Source organism: Solanum stenotomum, chromosome 7 (genome assembly GCF_019186545.1).
Source record: "Solanum stenotomum isolate F172 chromosome 7, ASM1918654v1, whole genome shotgun sequence".
Lineage (NCBI taxonomy): Eukaryota > Viridiplantae > Streptophyta > Magnoliopsida > Solanales > Solanaceae > Solanum > Solanum stenotomum.
In genome coordinates, this window is record NC_064288.1 from 7,401,340 (window position 1) to 7,421,026 (window position 19,687).

Below are 19,687 nucleotides of genomic sequence, written 5' to 3' on the forward strand. Positions count from 1 at the left end.
CTCATTCTTCGAGGACTAGTGACATGTTAATCTTTATCGCTTTTAGTCTTTAGGTTCAGTTTTGCCAGATCTAGTTGGCGCATGTATCAACATTTCTAGTCAGTTTAGAGGCTTAATTCAGACATAGTTAGATTCAGCTTAGTATTTTGAGTTTGATATCTCTTTTGTATTAAACTCTCAGATTTGATATATCTCAGTTATAGTATATGGGTATTCTCCATCTTTTCAGATTTATTTATGATTTAGCTTCTGCATCAGTTTATTATCTTTAGTATGCTCTTGATCATGCCAGGAGGGTTAGCTTGGGATCACTTGTGATCCTAGGTCCCGTGTCCGCGTCTCGGGGGTAGCTCGAGGCGTGACATAAAGGGTTCCGAATGTATCATGTTTTTATTGAAAAGGAGAGCACTATTTTTAGAAAAGTATAATAATTTTCAGTTATTATATATCGATCTTGGACTTGAAATATAAGTCCATAAGTATATGTTTTAAATGTAAATTTTGAACAGAGTCGTTAAAGGAGGAATCAAATGATTTCATATGTACTATTTGACAATTGAGAAAAAGAAAGAGTATGATTGATGTTTTGAAAAGTACTTCAATAATGTAATAGTCCTTTTCTTTGTAAAGGGTGATTGTGGATTCGCTTGGGGACCAACAATGGTTCTCGCGTGCCAGGTAGGCTGGTAGCGTGACACAACGTACTAACAAAAAACCAGCAACTCTGGAACACGTGAAAAATTTAATTAGATTAACCGCATATTCAATTAAACTTAACCCTATCTTGCACTAGATTTCTTTTCTTCCTTTTTTCCGCCTTTGATGAAAAGATAAACAAGTTGATCCTCCATAACAAGCAAAAGAACAAGAAAAGAAAACTCTTGCTAGTAAAAACATAGCCAAGCTACAAATAGAAATCTCCACATAAACATAATTTTACCTGTCAAGTCTTGTCCTTCATCTATCATCACGTTATACAAAGAATACGATCCTCTTATTGCATAAAGCATTATACTTTACTGTGCAATAATGTTACTACAGTGTAATTATAAACCCCATCAAATTCCTACCATTAACCTTTTTCAATTGCAGCTCTAGAGAATTCATTAATTTACACACCCAAACAAAACATTGTTCCATTACCCACAACAATGACGCGTAGAACACACAAAAAAATAATTCTAAAAATCAAACCTTTATCTCCACGAAATTCAGTGCAATTACAGAGTGTCCCTGAACAAAACACACTATAGCGTCCCGATGAAGTACATAGTGTAAATACCCATATTACCCTAACCCTATAATCCAATTTTTTTTCTTAATTTCAATAAAATCTTGAAATTCAAAATAAACACGAGTGAATGACGAAAAATCATAGAACACAGTTGGCAGTGTGTTAGAAGAGAATTTAATAGTCAAATCAACATTAGAAGATTTTAGTAGTCTATAAAAGTATTTAATCCACGAATAAATTTGTCCAGTACTCTTACTACTAAGACTTTTAGCATCTCAATTAATTTCACGAATACATATTACCTCCCATACAAATCGGTGTACATACAACCTCAATTAATTCTATGAATACCTGCTGCCTCCTACCGATACAAATTTCGGGTAACAGTATCAACCAAGGTTTGAACATATTCATACCACTTTGTATGCACCTCAACTAATTCTATAGATACTTCTTGTCTCCTACCAACACTAATTGCAAGTAACTCTACCAACCAAGGTTTGAACATATGAGCATAAATCATCTAGTGTTTTTGCCTCCAGCAACCCCAAACCTATGTGCCTATGACTTTGTTTCTCAGGAAATTCACAAAACAGAAAGATCTGAATTTGAGACTTTCTATACCAAAAATATTCTCTTAAATACAGGTAACGCGCTTAATTTGAACATGAGACTTGATGGTTCTCAATTGACTAGACCACTAGGTGGAAACTTGGGTGGTAGACCTATGCTTTATATTGACAAAAAATGTATTCCTGATTAGATATTTTCGTTTTGATAGATGCAAAGCCCACAAATATTTTATTTTCTAGCTAATAAAAAAAGTGTATCATTTATGGAAGATTATCGAGAAAATTGTGATTATCATTACACTATAATATAAGTTATTGACTTCACATGTCTCTCAAAAGGGCAAAAATCTCAACTAATTCATGATTTGTATAATACTCTCTTCATAATCTTCTCCAAAAATATTTTCATGAAATATTGCAAAAATATATAAAAGAGATGTGCTGAATGTTTCATATCTTTATCCCTCTGTTTAACACATGTATATATGGCAAAACTTGAAATAATAAACTACCCAACTATCCTATATATTAGAAACCTTAAACAACATACTAGTCCTATATACTAGCTACCTTAAACAACATATCTGTAGTTACACGAAGTAAAAGTGGAAAGAATCACAAACTACCCAACTATCTCCTAATTGTTAGTTACCTTAAATAACAAATTACTATTTACATGGAAGTAAAAATAAAAATAAGGAATCTGTAATTTCCAGATGGAAAAACAACTAAAACTTAAAAAAAAGAAAAGAAAAGCTGGTGTGATTCTACTATGTTAGTAAACTTTGTGTCGTCTAAAAACATAGTCCCTTTTAACCTTTTTCATGCTTCTTTGCCATAAAATCATCATCCTCGAGCTTCTTCATCGATGAGTCTTTAATAAATCCAACACCCCCCCTCAAGTTGGACGGGGAGGAACGAACACCCAACTTGTTCAATATGAAATGATGAGAAGTACCATGTAAGGGCTTAGTAAACAAATATGCTACTTGGGATGAAGATGGAAGAAAAGAAAGAGAAATCAAACCAGTGAGGTATTGTTGACGGACGAAGTGACAATCTAAGTCAACATGTTTTGTTCGCTCATGAAAGACAGGATTTTTAGTAATATGAATTGTTGTTTGGCTGTCTGAATGGAGAGAAATTGGTAGTGTAGGAGGCAGAGAAAGGTCGGAAAGGAGACGAACTAACCACGTCAGCTCAGCAACAACCCTTCTCATTGATCTGTACTCGGCTTCAGCGGATGAAAGGGAAAGAGAAGGTTGTTTCTTTGATTTCCATGAAATAGGACTGCCTCCGAGACTAATAAAAAACTCACTAACAGATCGTCTAGAATCTAAGCAAGTAGCCCAATCATAATCACAAAAAGCGAGAAGAGTTAAAGAAGGAGAGGAATTGAGAAAAATCTCTAAACCAGGATCAGAAAGAAGATATCGAAGAACATGGTGTGCAGCTGCAAAGTGTGCTTGATGTGGAGACTGCATCTATTGGCTAAGGTGTTGGACCGAAAAAGAGATATCAAGCCTTGTATGAGTTAAAAAAAATTTAATTGTCCAATGAGCCGTCTATAAACAGTGGGATCCGAAAGAGGAGCACCCATATTTGCTTGCAATCTTAGAGTGGGATCCAGATGAGAAGAGACAGGTTTGAATCCAAGGCAATCATATTCAAATAATAGTTCCAGAATGAACTTTCTTTGAGTTAGGATCAAACCGTGAGGTTCTCGGATGACTTCAATGCCCAAAAAATAGTGTAAATCACGTAGATCCATGATCTTAAATTCTGAATTAAGGAAAGATTTCAATGCTTCTAGTTCTACCATATCATTACCTGTGAGCAAAATATCATCCACATATACAACTAATATAGATACAAAGCTACCAGTGCATTTATAAAAGAGGGAATAATCATTCAATGAGTGTTGAAAACCTTTGAAACTCAATGCAGCAGTCAGTCTTGCGTACCATTGTCACGAGGCTTGTTTAAGGCCATATAAAGATTTCTTTAGGCGACAAACTTGAGTAGGATGAGAAACCTTCAAACCTGCCGGGAACTTCATATAAACTTCTTCATCCAACTCGCCATGTAAAAAGCATTATTTACATCTAATTGGTAAAGACCCCACCCTTTCTTAATAGCGATTGCCAAAACACACCTTATAGTAGTAATCTTCACAACTGGACTGAAAGTTTCAGTAAAATTAACACCTTCCTTTTGAACATCACCCCTAACAACCAATCGAGCTTTAAGTCTCTCCACAGAACCGTTAGAGTTGAGTTTTACCTTGTAAACCCATTTATTGGGTAAAGCCTTCTTTCCCGGGGGCAATGATATGACTTTCCAGGTGTCATTGGTGATAAGAGCATCTAATTCTATTGTCATAGCCTCCTGCCAATCTGGATATAAAATGGCTTGGGAAAAAATGGTAGGTTCTTTAATTTGTGAAAGAGAATTGATATATTGTTGATTAGACGTGGACAAAGTATTAAAAGAGAATGACGTAACAGAGATAAGAGAAGAGAAACAAGTATCAGACACATTAGAAAAGTGTACACTATTACAAATGTAATCTTCTAAATATGCAGGGGTCTTGATAGATCTGGTATTTTTCTCAAGGTGATAGGATTGATAGGAGGGATGGAAACCGAAGGTTGTGAAGGGAGAGTAGCTACAGAATGTACAGGAGAAAGTTGATTAGGAGGAAACGAAGAAATGATAATCAGGATCAGGTGTAATTAGTGAATCTGTAAGAGGAAAAACAGAAATAAGAGGCTGAATAGAAGAAAAATGGTATATATCTTCATAGAAAACAACATTTCTGGAAACAAAACACTTTTGAGAATGTAAACTAAGTAACTTATACCCCTTTTTCCCAAATGGATAGCCAAGAAATACACAAGGTTCAGCTCTAGGATCCAATTTATATCTACCCTAGGAAAGAGTAGAGGCAAAACCGAGACTACCAAAACATTTNTCTTCATAGAAAACAACATTTCTGGAAACAAAACACTTTTGAGAATGTAAACTAAGTAACTTATACCCTTTTTTCCCAAATGGATAGCCAAGAAATACACAAGGTTCAGCTCTAGGATCCAATTTATATCTACCCTGGGAAAGAGTAGAGGCAAAACCAAGACTACCAAAACATTTTAAGTTAGAGTAGTTTGGAAGATAACCAACGAGTTTCTCATATGGTGTTTGAAAAGATAATAGTTTAGTCAGACATCTATTGATTAAATAAGTGGTTGTCATAAGACAATCCCCCATAAATTTCAATGGAAGATGAGATTGAAAAAGCAAAGCTCTACAAACTTCCAAAAGATGCCTATGTTTCCTTTCAACCACACCATTTTGTTGTGGTGTGGCAACACAAGAAGTGTGGAATGATGCCTTGTGTAGACAAAAAATTAGAGGTTTCTAAACTTGAACCTAATTCCCAAGCGTTATCGGACCGAATGACCTTAACTTTCTTATTGAATTGTCTTTCTATCATTGCAAGAAAAGATTTGAGAATAGAAAAAGCATTACATTTAGTGGTTAATAAAAACGTCCAAGTTCCTCTACTAAAATCATCCACTATGGTTAAAAAATACTTATAACCATCATAAGTAGGAGTTTGATAAGGCCCCTAAGTATCAATGTGGATTAAATCAAAAATCTGTCGAGACAAAATATGACTAATAGGAAAAGGAAGTTTGGATTGCTTTGCTAATGGACAAATAGAACAAGGAATAGAAAATTTCGAACAAACTGAAATAGGAATGCCATTGATATTCTGCTTATTTGATAAAGGCATATGCCCCAACCTTACATACCATAACTTGCTTTGAATAACAGAAAGAGAAATACATGACAAACTGGATTTATCATCCTTTAGGGAATCTAAACTAGATCTAGACTTGAAGCAGGAATTGACAAAATAAGAAGTAACTGGAGGCCTATTCTTGAAGATGTAGAGACCATTCTGGCTTTCACCAAGGAGCATTGAGCTCTTCATTGAAAGGCCCTGCATGAAACAATAAGAAGGTGTGAAGAATAATTTATTAGAAAGTTGTCAACACAAGTGGTGTACAAATAATAAATTGAAATGGAAACTAGGCACATACAACACATTATGAATGGTTAAATTTGAGAATAGTTGGAAAAATCCTTAATGAGAAACCTTAACTTTTTGTGAATTAGGAAGCCTTACAGAAGTAATCCTAGGCAATGGTTTAAGATCGAGAAAAAAATATTTATTGTAGCTCATATGCTCAGTTGCACCTCAGTCTATTATCCACGTCTCATTAGTGAACGTTTTACCATCAATAGTGGAATTTAGAGTGAAATGATTAGGGCTTAAAGGAATATCAGCACAATTGGCAGAAGCTATGACATCAGAATTATTGGCTTGATCCTTAGTTTTCACCTGTTGAAGCAGTTGCATGACCTGCGCCAATTGCACCTGTGTGAGGAGTTTCTCATGCTCCTCTGATTCTGCGCTAGTTAGGAAAGAATCTCCAGAAAATTCATTAGAAATCACAACATTAATCTTAACAGAATTGTGAATATTTTTTGACTTAGTAAATGTATAATCAGCTGGAAATTCATGTATCTTATAACATTTTTCAATGCTATGTCCTGTTTTCTTGCAATATCTGCAAACAAGATTAGACTTCTTGTTATCATAAGTCCCTTTTTGTCCCTTGAAATCAGTAGAAAATGATCGCAGACCATTGTTAGCAATGAATGAAGAAGATTCACCAGGAAACTTTGGTGGATTCTGGACCTCCCTTTGCTTCTCCTCTTGCATCAACAATGCATAAGCATTTGGGATAGAAGGGAGTGGTGAAATCATGAGAATATTACCTCTAGGTGTACAATAAGAGTCATTAAGTCCCATTAAAAATCGAACCAAGCGTTCATTTTGCTTGGACTTAATGTTCTTTTCCTTTGCTCCACAAGAACAAGAACAATTACATGGAATGAAGAAATCCAAAACATCCAATTCACCCCAAAGACGTTTCATCTTTGTGTAATAAGTGGCAATATCAGAGGAGCCCTGAACAAGGTCACTTAGTTCCTTTTGAAGCTGGAAAAGCTTAGCACCTGAAATTTGTCCAAACCTGGCTTCTAATTCTGCCCACAACTTTTTAGCGGTGGAAGAGTATAGAACACTTGCAGAAATTTCTCTAGAAAGAGAGTTCAAAAGCCAAGAAATTACCATGTTGTTTGCTCTCGACCAAGCATTGTGTAGGTCTGTTCCAACAGCAGGTTCATGAGTTGATCCATCAATAAAACCCGACTTGTTTTTCTCAGTCAAGGCAATGAGCATGCCCCTCTTCCATCCCTCAAAAACTTTTTCCATCAAAAGTCGTATTAACTAACAACATACCAGGAGAATTGGAAGGAGAAATAAAAAAAAAGATGAGAAGAGTTTATGAGCAGAGTGGCCGCATTAGTTCCAGCAAGAATGGGAACTTGAGTCTCAGAAGATGTGGGGACATGATCTCCCATTGTAACTAGTTAAGAGCAGGAATAAAACTGAAAATAGGAGGAAAGATTTAAAAACTGGCTTTGATACCATGAAAGATTGCAAAAATATATAAAAGAGATGTGCTGAATGTTTCATATCTTTATCCCTCTGTTTAACACATGTATATATAGCAAAACTTGAAATAATAAACTACCCAACTATCCTATATATTAGAAACCTTAAACAACATACTAGTCCTATATACTGGCTACCTTAAACAACATATCTATAGTTACACGAAGTAAAAGTGGAAAGAATCACAAACTACCCAACTATCTCCTAATTGTTAGTTACCTTAAATAACAAATTACTATTTACATGGAAGTAAAAATAAAAATAAGGAATCTGTAATTTCCAGATGGAAAAACAACTAAAACTTAAAAAAAAAAAAAAAAAAAAGTTGGTGTGATTCTACTATGTTAGTAAACTTTGTGTCGTCTAAAAACATAGTCCCTTTTAACCTTTTTGATTCTTCTTTGCCACAAAATATCATCCTCGAGCTTCTTCATCGATGAGTCTTTAATAAATCCAACATTTCACTACCATGTCAGTTTTTACAGATTAATATCACCTTAGATATTGGAAATTCACCTCTATTTTCAAACCTGTGTGGGCTTTATTTTTCTTATTTTGTGTTTAATTCAATTCAATTCTGATCATAAAAAGAAATTTAAATAATCTTACTTTACCCCCAAAAAAACTAGATTAGTGAAAAACCATGGGCTTGAGTCAACCACCAAGTTCCAATTTGCCTAGTCAAACACCAAACACAAATAGTAATATTGAAAGTGACAATGTCCCCATTACCAACATGGGTTGTGGTGCACTGGTGGGAGTGTTTTACCCTTAACCAGAGGTTTTGGGTTCGAGCCTTGGGTATGGAGAAAGTCTTGTTAGGAGCGCCACCCCCGAATGGGCCCTGCATAGCGCGATTCAGATTTAGTCGGAGCTCTAATGTGGGCTCCGGCACCGAGTAGGAAACCAAAAAGACAATGTCCCTATTGAAATCAGTTCAACTAAGCAACATGATAAAAAGAGGAAATACAAGATTGTTGATTCTCCTTGGTTGGAAGATTCAGATTCAGATTTTGTAAATGAAACAAATTACAAAAGGAACAAACATTTCATGAAGGGTGAGACTTCAATAGTGAAAGAGTCAAAACACAATATGCGCGAGAAGAAATCAAACTCTAAAATATTCAGATTTGACTGTTTGCAACATGGCAGTGAAAGTTTTTTAGAAAGTATTAAAAGTTCAATCTATTTTCATGATTTTATATATTTGACCTTACATGTATTTTTATTGAGTGATATGTATTTCGTACAAATTTTTGTGTGAACTTGAGTTATGTTCATTCATATGCAAATTAGGCATATTGTTTGTGGGTGAGAGTATGAAGTAGATATTTAAAGTACGCCATTATTTTTATCAAAAAAAATCTGATATATATTATATCAATTTGATACATCAATGTAAATTAATGTTATTGTATGTGAGTGTATAATGTGTATCGAAAGGGAATTGTTTAATGAGGAAATTTCATAAATAACCACTATAATAAACTTAAATAGGTTCCTTAGTTATAGTTTGCATATTTACGGATTGTAGCTAGTTTAAGCTGTTATGGGAGACCTCGTTTGTACAGTTTGCTTACGTTTTTTTATAATTTGTGTGTATTTTTATAATTGAGCTATTTTTTATCGTATTTGTATAAACTTGTTAGTATCAATTGATTTGTATTTATTTTTGTATAAACTCAAAATAACGAATCATACAAACACGAACATCTAAACTTTTAAAAGTTATACAAATTATATTATATTATACAAATTACATTATACAATAGTTCTTCCGTATTTTTATAAACTAGTTAGTATCAATTGATATTATTTATTTTTGTATAAATTTGAAATAATGAATTTATACAAACACAAAGATTTAAACTTTAAACAGTTATACAAATTACATTATACAAAAGTTATACAAATTATATTATACAAATACTGAAAACTACACATTTATACAACTGAAACTCCGTGTAATTTTGCCTAGAAATTAGTAGTGAATGATAATTAATTCAAACTGTAGCTATGTTGACTAATTAACTCGTTTATGTTTGCATATCCGCGTAATTTCCCCTTGTTTAATTTCGTATTGTCAATTTTTATACCAAAAATATACACTTAGTGAATAATTTAGTATTCAATTTGTAATCTTTAGAATTTTTTACAAGATTTTGTGTGATGCTTTTAAAAGTTTATACACTAATCTTGATGTTTCAATCATCTTAGAGAACGCCTCTACGACCAACAATTTCAACAGTTCAAGGAGTATCTATTTGATTTCTTATTGGACATGTCACGTATAAAGATGCAACTACAATTACTATACAACCTTTTGCATGTTGAAATCAAAACGATAGAAACGATATATATTCATTGTAAATTTAAATGGTACTGAGCTCCATTTTGAAATTAGAAAGTCTGCAAGCATAACTGGTTTGAAATATGATATGGACAGTGATAAAATTGAACAAGCGCAGAAAAAAATGATCATAAACTATGATATCTACCACACGTCTTCCTATTGTAATCCGCTCGACGACATGTGTTGCATGTTACTTTGACCCTCTTGAATTTTTCTTTGGTAAATGACTTTTTGCGTTCCACCCTGACCCTCTTTTATAATCAAGTAGTAGTAATTACCTGAGAATATCACGATCCAGACCATCATGATTGGCACCCACACTAACCCTCCGGTGGGATAACCATTACTACAACCCAGACTAAACAACTTAATGAAAACTAAAACATTTAAAGATACGGAATCATGTTTAAATGACTAAAAGAAATACAGAGTTGCCATAAACTCCCCAAGTTTTAAACAAATAACTTAACCAAACTAATGCGGAAGAACAACCCCCAGAACCTGAAAGTCATTGTACCAAAACTCTACTAACGACAAGTCTAAGAACAAGGGGCACAACCCCGAAACTAAACAAACACCATAAACAAATAGTCTGAGTGCGAAAAGAATAAGCTTAAACAAGAGAGATCTATGGCAGCCTGAAAGAACTGGCTCACCCTTGAATCCGGTCACGCTCAATAGTAACTTAGCTGAGGTCTATCAATAGCCGCCTGAAGATGCCCTGTACTTAACAAAGAACAAGCAAGTGCAGTACCAGTGCACAACCACAATGTACTGGTAGGATCACGCGGCTATCCCAATAAGTGAAACACATGCAAGTAACCACAACATTATAAAACAAGCATATACCGAACATATATAATATTAGTCATCTTTTCTGGATCAATATAGCAACACACGTTCTCAGTAATACACATTGGTTATCAATTTAGAGCAACACACAATCTTCCAATATCAATCATCATTAAATATGAACGTAATCATCACAAGTAGATACACAACACAATTCAATGGTCCTCTTACAGAACCCAATTCAATGGTCCTCTCATGGAACCCACACCGAAACTGTTAGCATACCGGAATGTGGTACCCGATCCAATGTTTATATCGGAACGTGGCAACCGATGCCATACTTATGCCGAAACGTGGCAACTGATCCCATGTTTATGCCAGAACGTGGCAACTGATCTATTCAACAAACCACAATCACAATCACAATGTATATTCTCACAATCATACAATAAGAGGTTATTCATGGCAAACAATTATTCAATTATCCTCATTTATGATTAGGGTGATCAATAATGCAACATTCACATACATACATGCATTATAATGAGCAATTACAAACATATATCACACCAACATGAAATCACAACCATGACCTACCTCGAATCCAAGCTTGAATCCCCTAAGGCACTTGAATCTTCCCTTTTCAATTTTTTTTCTCTTGTTCGTGGTCTAAAAACATACAATTAACGCAAGGATCAATAAACGAGGCCTAATTACCAAGATTATAATCAACATTATCAACCCTAGGCCAACCCAAGATCCCATTACCGAAATTAGAGATTTTCCCACCATCCAAACAGTTCCAAAAACCCTTCCCCAACAATAATCACCCAAGAAACCAAGTTCTATTGATCAAAAAATGGATTCGGGGAGTGAAAACCTTACCTTTAGCCTCAAGAGTGACCAAAATCACCGCCAAAGCGGCTTGCACGAAACAATAAGTTATTTTAATAATTTCAAGACCCTCATTTCACAACAAACCTTTGACCAACGATGCTCAGAAAATACCGTTCATGCTAAGATCGATTCCAGGAGTTCTACTCACCCGAATTCCATTCCGTAAATTCGTACGGATTTCTTAACGTCTTAGCTATCTAGTCATGTGATCAAAATCATAATTAGATCTCTCATTTGTTACCAGATTTCCCTAGACTTCACTGACTCCGATTTCGTCCAAATTTAGACTAGTCTAGGAAATCCAAAGTTACTACTCAAAAGTTTTCTAGCCCCAATTCTTTTCCCATTGGGTTTTTTATAATGACGGGAACATGTCGTTACAATAGATACCAATTTACCCATCACTCGTCCCCGAGTGACAAACTAAGAGAAAAGGGCTAAAAAAAGAATAGAGTAGTATCTGAATCGTCGAATAACTGGGGATACTTGTCCCAAATACTTTTTTTGTCGACTTTGGGTTGCTAGAAGCTTAGATTGGATACTTCTCACCTTACCCTTAACATATTTCACCAAATCAACTCTCAAAGGTTTCACATCTTCAACCTCAAATCAACCAATTGAACACCTACACATCCTCCCATACAATGCCTCAATGAAGTCACCTCAATACTCGAGTGATAAATATTATTGTATGTAAACTTAACTACAACAAAAGCGATATCCAACAACCACCAAAGTTGATCGTACACACGTCTACAACATGTTATCAAGGACCTTGACACAATCATCCGGACGAATCCTTTAGCACTTAAGTATAATAAAATTCCAAGTCAATACTAGCTACAAATAGAAGTGAACCTGAATCAACCAACACACACTCATAATATCCAAACAATCATAGTTCTTAACAATATCTCCATCCCACAACATAAATTCCCATGAGCTTAAGTTATAACAAATTTGATTTTTACAAATCAGATACTCATCTAGAGACATGTCCAAGCATACAACCCCTCCAACAACACTATCGAAATGCTAGATTTAATAATTGTAGATTACCTCTTAAGAACAGTATAATTGGACCCAATGATCCCCACATTCAACCACACATAATCGATACATGAGCTCGATGACTAGAGGAATATTAAGATTGTCGGACAACTACAAATACACATGGTAGCTCTTCTATAAATTCTCATAAGCAAGGTGGTACATGTAAAACCACTAAAATACTTGAACAACTCCAAGACAACACCAATTATGTCATTCGAAATAATCAAATCTTCCCACTTAACCAAGAGAACATCGCAGGATTTGGTACCCCTGATCCACCACTAAGAATCCACCCACAAAAGTGAAAACACACTAGAGCATAGCTAGTGAATCATATTCACAATACTAACAATCATCATAAACACTCTGACCTTTTACCTTATTATAAACCAACACTTTTAAAAATGAAACCTTTATTAGGAACTTAACAATCAATAGTAGTAAACTTTACAACTCAAACCAAGTGTAAATTCTTCCAAAGGTTCACTACCTGATACAATTGATCATTTCTCACCTTACAAATTCGTACCTTGACAAAATATATCACCATGAATGTAGACTTACAATGAAAACTTTGAATTGTAACTCAACCGTATAACACAATCCCCTTATCTATCGACATTAGCTTATACCTTGAAGATTTTTATGAAATCATGGATTTTCACATATTATCGATCGCATCTTCATCGATCTTACAATATCTTTCGCCAACAATCCAATTGTAATCATTACTAAACTCAAAAACAAAAACAAGCATTTATGATCACGCTCAAGCTAATGTCTGCACAATCCTTTCTCAAGTCTTTTTCAATAGTTTTTAACCAATCTGAAAGTCTTGTGACACTATTACCATAGTCACAACAAAACAAATGAAATCATGTGCCTCTGAACCCAATTATCTACCTCTCTAAGGATATCTCTTTCGCCTTTGCAATTAAATAAAATATTCTTGTTCTAGCCTCTCTCTAAAGGTTGTACTACATCTCACTATTTTTCTTCATTATAACTCTAGCTCTTTAAAATTCGGTTCGAGTAGTATCCTACCATCTCTTAAAACTTTCCATACAACCACTTTACTCACAAAATATTGGAAAACCACAACCTTAGATACTCGAAGTCATAATTATTATACAAGAATTCGCTTAACCGACAATTTTATTATATAGTTGCATCCTATCACAATCCATTGCGAACTCTTATTACCATTACGCTCAGTCAACCCTGACTATCACTACGAAGTCAACCTTTCATCAACACTACACCTCAAACTCAGGTATAGTCATCAAATTCAAAGGACTAACCCAATTTGTATACGCACCTTCTTGCTAACATCTTCAATTTCCTTCGCCCAAGTATACTCAATGGAACTTTGTTTATCCATAAGCTTGTCATTTCGGTATTAATCCACTCCCTTATGGATTAAGATAAAATCATCAATCCTCATACTACCCTTCTTCTTCTTAACAAATAAGACATGAGCACCCCACTTGGAAACACTAGGACAGATGAACCCTTTATCAAAAAGCTCTTGGATTTGAGTCTTAAGCTCTCTTAATTCTGCTGGAGCCATACGATACGAAGGGATGGAAATGGGGCGAGTGTCAGTTTCCAAGTCAATGCAGAAATCTATATCTCTATATGGAGGCATACCAGGCAAATTCGTAGGAAACACTTCCTTAAAACTCAAACACCACAGGAATAGACTCAATAGAGGGAGACTCAACCTCAACATCCTAAACATGAACCAAATAAGTCAAACAACCCTGCACTACCAGTTTTCTAGCTCGAATGGAGGATATGATCTTAGTTAGCTTAGGCTTGTACACCCCTTCCCACTATAACTTTTCCTTATCGGGGATCTGTAGAGTTATCGACTTAGTATTATAATTAATCCCGGTATAATTGGGGGACAACCAAGTTATGCCTAAGATTATATCAAGTCAGTCATATCCAGCATAATCAAATCAATACAAATCTGAAAATTTCATAAACACAATAGGACAACACGATATACATGAGTGATTATGAATGACTCTTCAACTAGGGTAGAAACATGGATGGGCATCAAGTATATCACAAACCACATCAAATCCCAAAGCAATTGAACTAACACATATGAATAAGTAGAACCCGGATCAAACAAAACAATAGTCATCCGGGCACAAACAAGAGTAGCTCTTGTGACCACTGCATCACACCTTCAAACTTGATCTTACCCAAAAAACCATAAAATTGAGTCATGTCTTCTTGACGGGCAAGCTCCTTGCCTGGCTGCACTACTCCTCTACCTATATTACCATTTCCCCGGCCTTCACGGCCGCGTTGATTTCCTCCGCATATGCCCCGATTCTCCACAATTTTAACACACCTTATAACTTATATTCGATTGATGAACACTGAAATAGATCGCGAGGGTTAGTTCGGGTACGATTCGAGGTCCATAATTGTGACTATGGGAAAACAGGAGAGACAGGGCTGAGATTTTGTCTCACCCTGTAATGCTATAGCGGGAGAAATCCCGCACTGGAGGTCCGTGGCGGGGAAAATCCCGCCCCTGCGGCCCTGACGGAAATAGAACCCCTGCCAACAATTTCTGGGTTCCTCTCTTTTCTATATTTCCCCTAGATTTCCCGGCTAAAACTAGGCATTTAAGAAAATCTTTTTAGCTAGGACAATCGTTGTCTACCTCCCCCCCGGTTAACCCAGCGAAGTATGCACTTGAGAATCTTTTTACATCGTTTCAACACTACCACAAATATACCTAGGATATACTTAGACTCTCACACGGTTATCAATTGGTCACAACGCACATCCAGATTTCTAGCTTACGAACCACATTGTAATTTATCTAGACTTTTGCACATAATCTCGTGATGAATTTCTTTTCGCAACCAGTTTCACGACACTCAAGTAGTTACAACTTGCAGATAAGTCCAAATTCTTTCATTAGTTTGTTCCATAAACGACCATTACTGATCATCTATGCCTTATACGACCCCTAAGTCTAGATACCAATTAGAACCTTCTCAGATCCAATTAACTTGATTGTGTCCCTTCAGTCGGGACTATGTCGTCTAATTCACTTCGTTGAGATACTAATTGGAATCAGGAGATACCAATTGGACTCAACTCATTCCACAATCGACAATAGTAGCTAGCGAGCCCCACAAAACTGCTAATTTTAATCATAGAACTTGGTCGAACCAAATTTTTAACCGCCTCAATCTTTAACTGATGGTAACAAGACCTTAAATCAAACTTAGAGAAAACCGATTCACATTGCAATTGGTCAAAAAGATCATCTATTCGAGGCAATGGATACTTGTTCTGAATGGTGACCCTATTCAACTCTCGGTAGACTATACACATCTTCTCTTGCTAGTGATGGTGTTACCGCTGTTGTCGCTTTAGCTCGGACCATAGAGTGAAAGAGGAAAGATATCAATTTGTATCACCCATATACTAATTAGATTTAAGTCATCGCACGAAAGAGTAGAAAGAAGTGAGTTGTTCCTAAAGTCCTATAGCCTCTCGAAGAAAAGTACGAACGTCGTTGTACCGTTCCGCAAGACTCTACTATACTCGTTTTGGTACAATGTGATCAACGAACCTAGGGTTCTGATACCAACTTTGTCACGACCCAAACCGTCATGATTGGCACCTACACTAACCCTCCGGTGGGAGAACCATTACTACAACCCAGACTAAACAGCGTAATGAAAACTAAAGCATTTAAAGATACGGAAGCATGTTTAAATGACTAAAAGAAATATGGAGTTCCTATAAACTCCCTAAGTTTTAAACAAATAACTTAACCAAACTAATGCGGAAGAACAACCCCTAGAACCTGAAAGTCATTGTACCAAAACTCTACTAACGACAAGTCTAAGAACAAGGGGCACAGCCCCGAAACTAAACAAACACCATAAACAAATAGTTTGAGTCCAAAAAGAATGGGCTTAAACAAGAAAGATCTATGACAGCCTGAAAGAACTAGCTCATCCTTGAATCTGGTAACGCTCAATAGTCAATTAGTTGAGGTCTATCAATAGCCGCCTGAAGATGCCTTGTACTCAACAAAAAACGAGCAAGTGCAGTATCAGTACACAATCACAGTGTACTGGTAGGATCATGCGGCTATCCCAATAAGTGAAACACATGCAAGTAACCACAACATTATAAAACAAGCATATACCGAACATATTCAATATTAGTCATCTTTTCAGGATCAATGTAGCGTCACACGTTCTCAATAATACACATTGGTTATCAATTTAGAGCAACATACGGTCTTCCAATATCAATAATTATTAGATGTAAATGTAATCATCACAAGTAGATACACAACACAATTCAATGGTCCTCTCACGGAACTCAATTCAATGGTCCTCTCATGGAACCCACACCGAAAATGTTAGCATACCGAAATGTGGTACCCGATCTAATGTTTTGTCAGAACATGGTAACCGATTTCATATTTATGCTGGAACGTGGAAACCGATCTCATGTTTATGTCGGAACGTGGCAACCGATCCATTCAACAAACCACCATCACAATCACAATGTATATTTTCACAATCATACACCAATAGGTGATTCATGGCATATAATTATTCAATTATCCTCATGTACGATTATGGTGATCAATAATGCAACATTCGCATACATACATGCATTATAATGAGAAAATACAAACATATATCTCACCAACCTGAAATCACAACCATGACCTACCTCGAATCCAAGCTTGAATCCCCTAAGGCACTTGAATCTTCCCTTTCCGGATCCTTCCCGCTTGTTCGTGATCTAAAAACATACAATTAATGCAATGATCAATAAACGAGGCCTAATTACCTCGATTATAATCAANTCATGTTTATGTCGGAACGTGGCAACCGATCCATTCAACAAACCACCATCACAATCACAATGTATATTTTCACAATCATACACCAATAGGTGATTCATGGCATACAATTATTCAATTATCCTCATGTACGATTATGGTGATCAATAATGCAACATTCGCATACATACATGCATTATAATGAGAAAATACAAACATATATCACACCAACCTGAAATCACAACCATGACCTACTTCGAATCCAAGCTTGAATCCCCTAAGGCACTTGAATCTTCCCTTTCCGGATCCTTCCCGCTTGTTCGTGGTCTAAAAACATACAATTAATGCAATGATCAATAAACGAGGCCTAATTACCTCAATTATAATGAACATTATCAACCTTAGGCCAACCCAAGATCACATTACCCAAATTAGGGTTTTTCCCACCATCCAAACAGTTCCAAAAACCCTTCCCCAACAATAATCACCCAAGAAACCAAGTTCTACGGATCGAAAAACGTATTCAGGGAGTGAAAACCTTATCTTTAGCCTCAAGAATAGTGGAAAATAGTCAAGAAAAGCCTTGGGTTCATTCCTTAGCTCTCAAGTTCAAAGACTGTAGAATAATAAGATTTTGGGGTTTAATTTTGACTTTAAGTCGCGCCTGTCCCGCTACGACGGGACCCATCCCGCTACATCTGCCTCGCCAGAGCGACCAAAACCACCGCCAAAGTGGCTTGCACAAAACAGTGGGCTATTCTAATAATTCCAAGACCCCATTTCACAACACACCTTTAACCAACGACGCTCAGAAAATACCGTTCATGCTAATATCGATTTCGGGAGTTTTACTCACCCGAATTCCATTCTGTAAAGTCATACGGGTTCCTTAACGTCTTAGCTATCTAGTCATGTGATCAAAATCATAATTAGATCTCTCATTTGTTACCAGATTTCCCTAGACCTCACTAACTCCGATTTCATCCAAATATGGACTGGGCTAGGAAATCCAAAGTTACTACTCAGAATTTTTTTGTCCCCAATTCTTTCCCCATTGAATTTTCTATAACGACGGGAACATGTCGTTACAGAGAACGAAAGAACAAATGAAAATTTTAATGTCATGACATTGTCAATTACAACAAACACCACTAAAAAATTACAACCCTAAAAACTATGGGTTTAGGTTAAAAAAATAAACCAAATTAGTTAATACACATTATTTTAAACCTTAATTAATATTATTTCAATTCAATTCTAAAGTTATCTAATTTTTCTACACCAAAATATTACGATTTTTTTTATCATACACAAATCAGAATTAATACACAAATTAAAATTTATTACTCCAATCACAATTCACACTAGTATCATACCAAAAAATTGTTAAACTATGCAAACGACAATATATATATATATATATGATAAAGTTCCTAAATTAATTTCCATTAAAAAAATACAGATCAGAAACTATTTCAGAAATTTCAATTCATTAAAAAAAACAAATACCATTTAAAAAATATTAAATTACCGAATAAAATACACAAATCAAGAAAACACGTAAAAAAGAAAAAAGAATAATCAAAGAGTATCCTAATATCAATAGTAACTCTACAAAAAGAGAATATAGAACGATTTTTATAATTGATTAACTAAAAAATATGAAGAAATAAAAATCAAACCTACAGCATCTCATCGACCTCAGTGTTGAATTAAATATTGAACACACACCATTACTTTTCATGATTAGATTAACGGTACAAAAAATAAAACCGCAAGAAAGTAAAGAAAAATGATGAATAAAGAGAGAGAATTAAAGTTTTGTGATAACAATTAATTAACAGTTAGAGAGATAATTAAGGGAGTCATTACTTTATGTCAGTTACGCAAAATCTATATTTATGGAAGGGATATTTCCTACTTTAATGATACCATTTTACCTAGAATTAATTTTTTTTCTCGTTTTTATTTTTAAAAATAAATAGGTTTAATAACTTGTTAGGTACGGTTAGAATTCTACACTGTAGGAACAACTAGAGAGTATTGTTAGAACTAGTATATGGAGGGATAAGGGTTTGAAAAATATCCCAACTTTGGTCGAATTTGTTGTTGTGATACTAAACTTTCATGAGGACCTATTACCTCCCTAGACTATTTAATACCGTATTTTAAACATATATATTTGTCCACGTGGACATAAAAAATAATGCAAAATTATAAATAGTAATGTGTCCACGTGGGCACATATATACCTTTAAAATACACTATTAAATAGTTCAGGGGGTAAAAAATAAGGTATTAAATAGTCTAGGGAGGTAATAGGTCCTCATGAAAGTTTAGTATCGCAACA

The 19,687-nt window shown here is 35.2% G+C and overlaps 2 protein-coding genes across 2 annotated transcripts; both read right to left on the minus strand.

The window, feature by feature from the left end:
• Positions 1-3,861: 3,861 nt before the first annotated feature.
• On the minus strand, positions 3,862-4,188 carry LOC125869607 (uncharacterized mitochondrial protein AtMg00820-like). The gene has a single exon (XM_049550077.1). The coding sequence runs from the start codon at positions 4,186-4,188 to the stop codon at positions 3,862-3,864; it is 327 nt and encodes a 108-aa protein (XP_049406034.1).
• A 1,882-nt stretch (positions 4,189-6,070) lies between these two features.
• Positions 6,071-7,153, minus strand: LOC125869608 (uncharacterized). The gene has a single exon (XM_049550078.1). The coding sequence runs from the start codon at positions 7,151-7,153 to the stop codon at positions 6,071-6,073; it is 1,083 nt and encodes a 360-aa protein (XP_049406035.1).
• Between the last annotated feature and the right edge of the window lie 12,534 nt (positions 7,154-19,687).

Coding starts and splice junctions, on each gene's coding strand:
- LOC125869607 (XM_049550077.1), bottom strand. CDS start 4,188: ATGACAATAGAATTAGATGCTCTTATCACCAATGACACCTGGAAAGTC.
- LOC125869608 (XM_049550078.1), bottom strand. CDS start 7,153: ATGGAAAAAGTTTTTGAGGGATGGAAGAGGGGCATGCTCATTGCCTTG.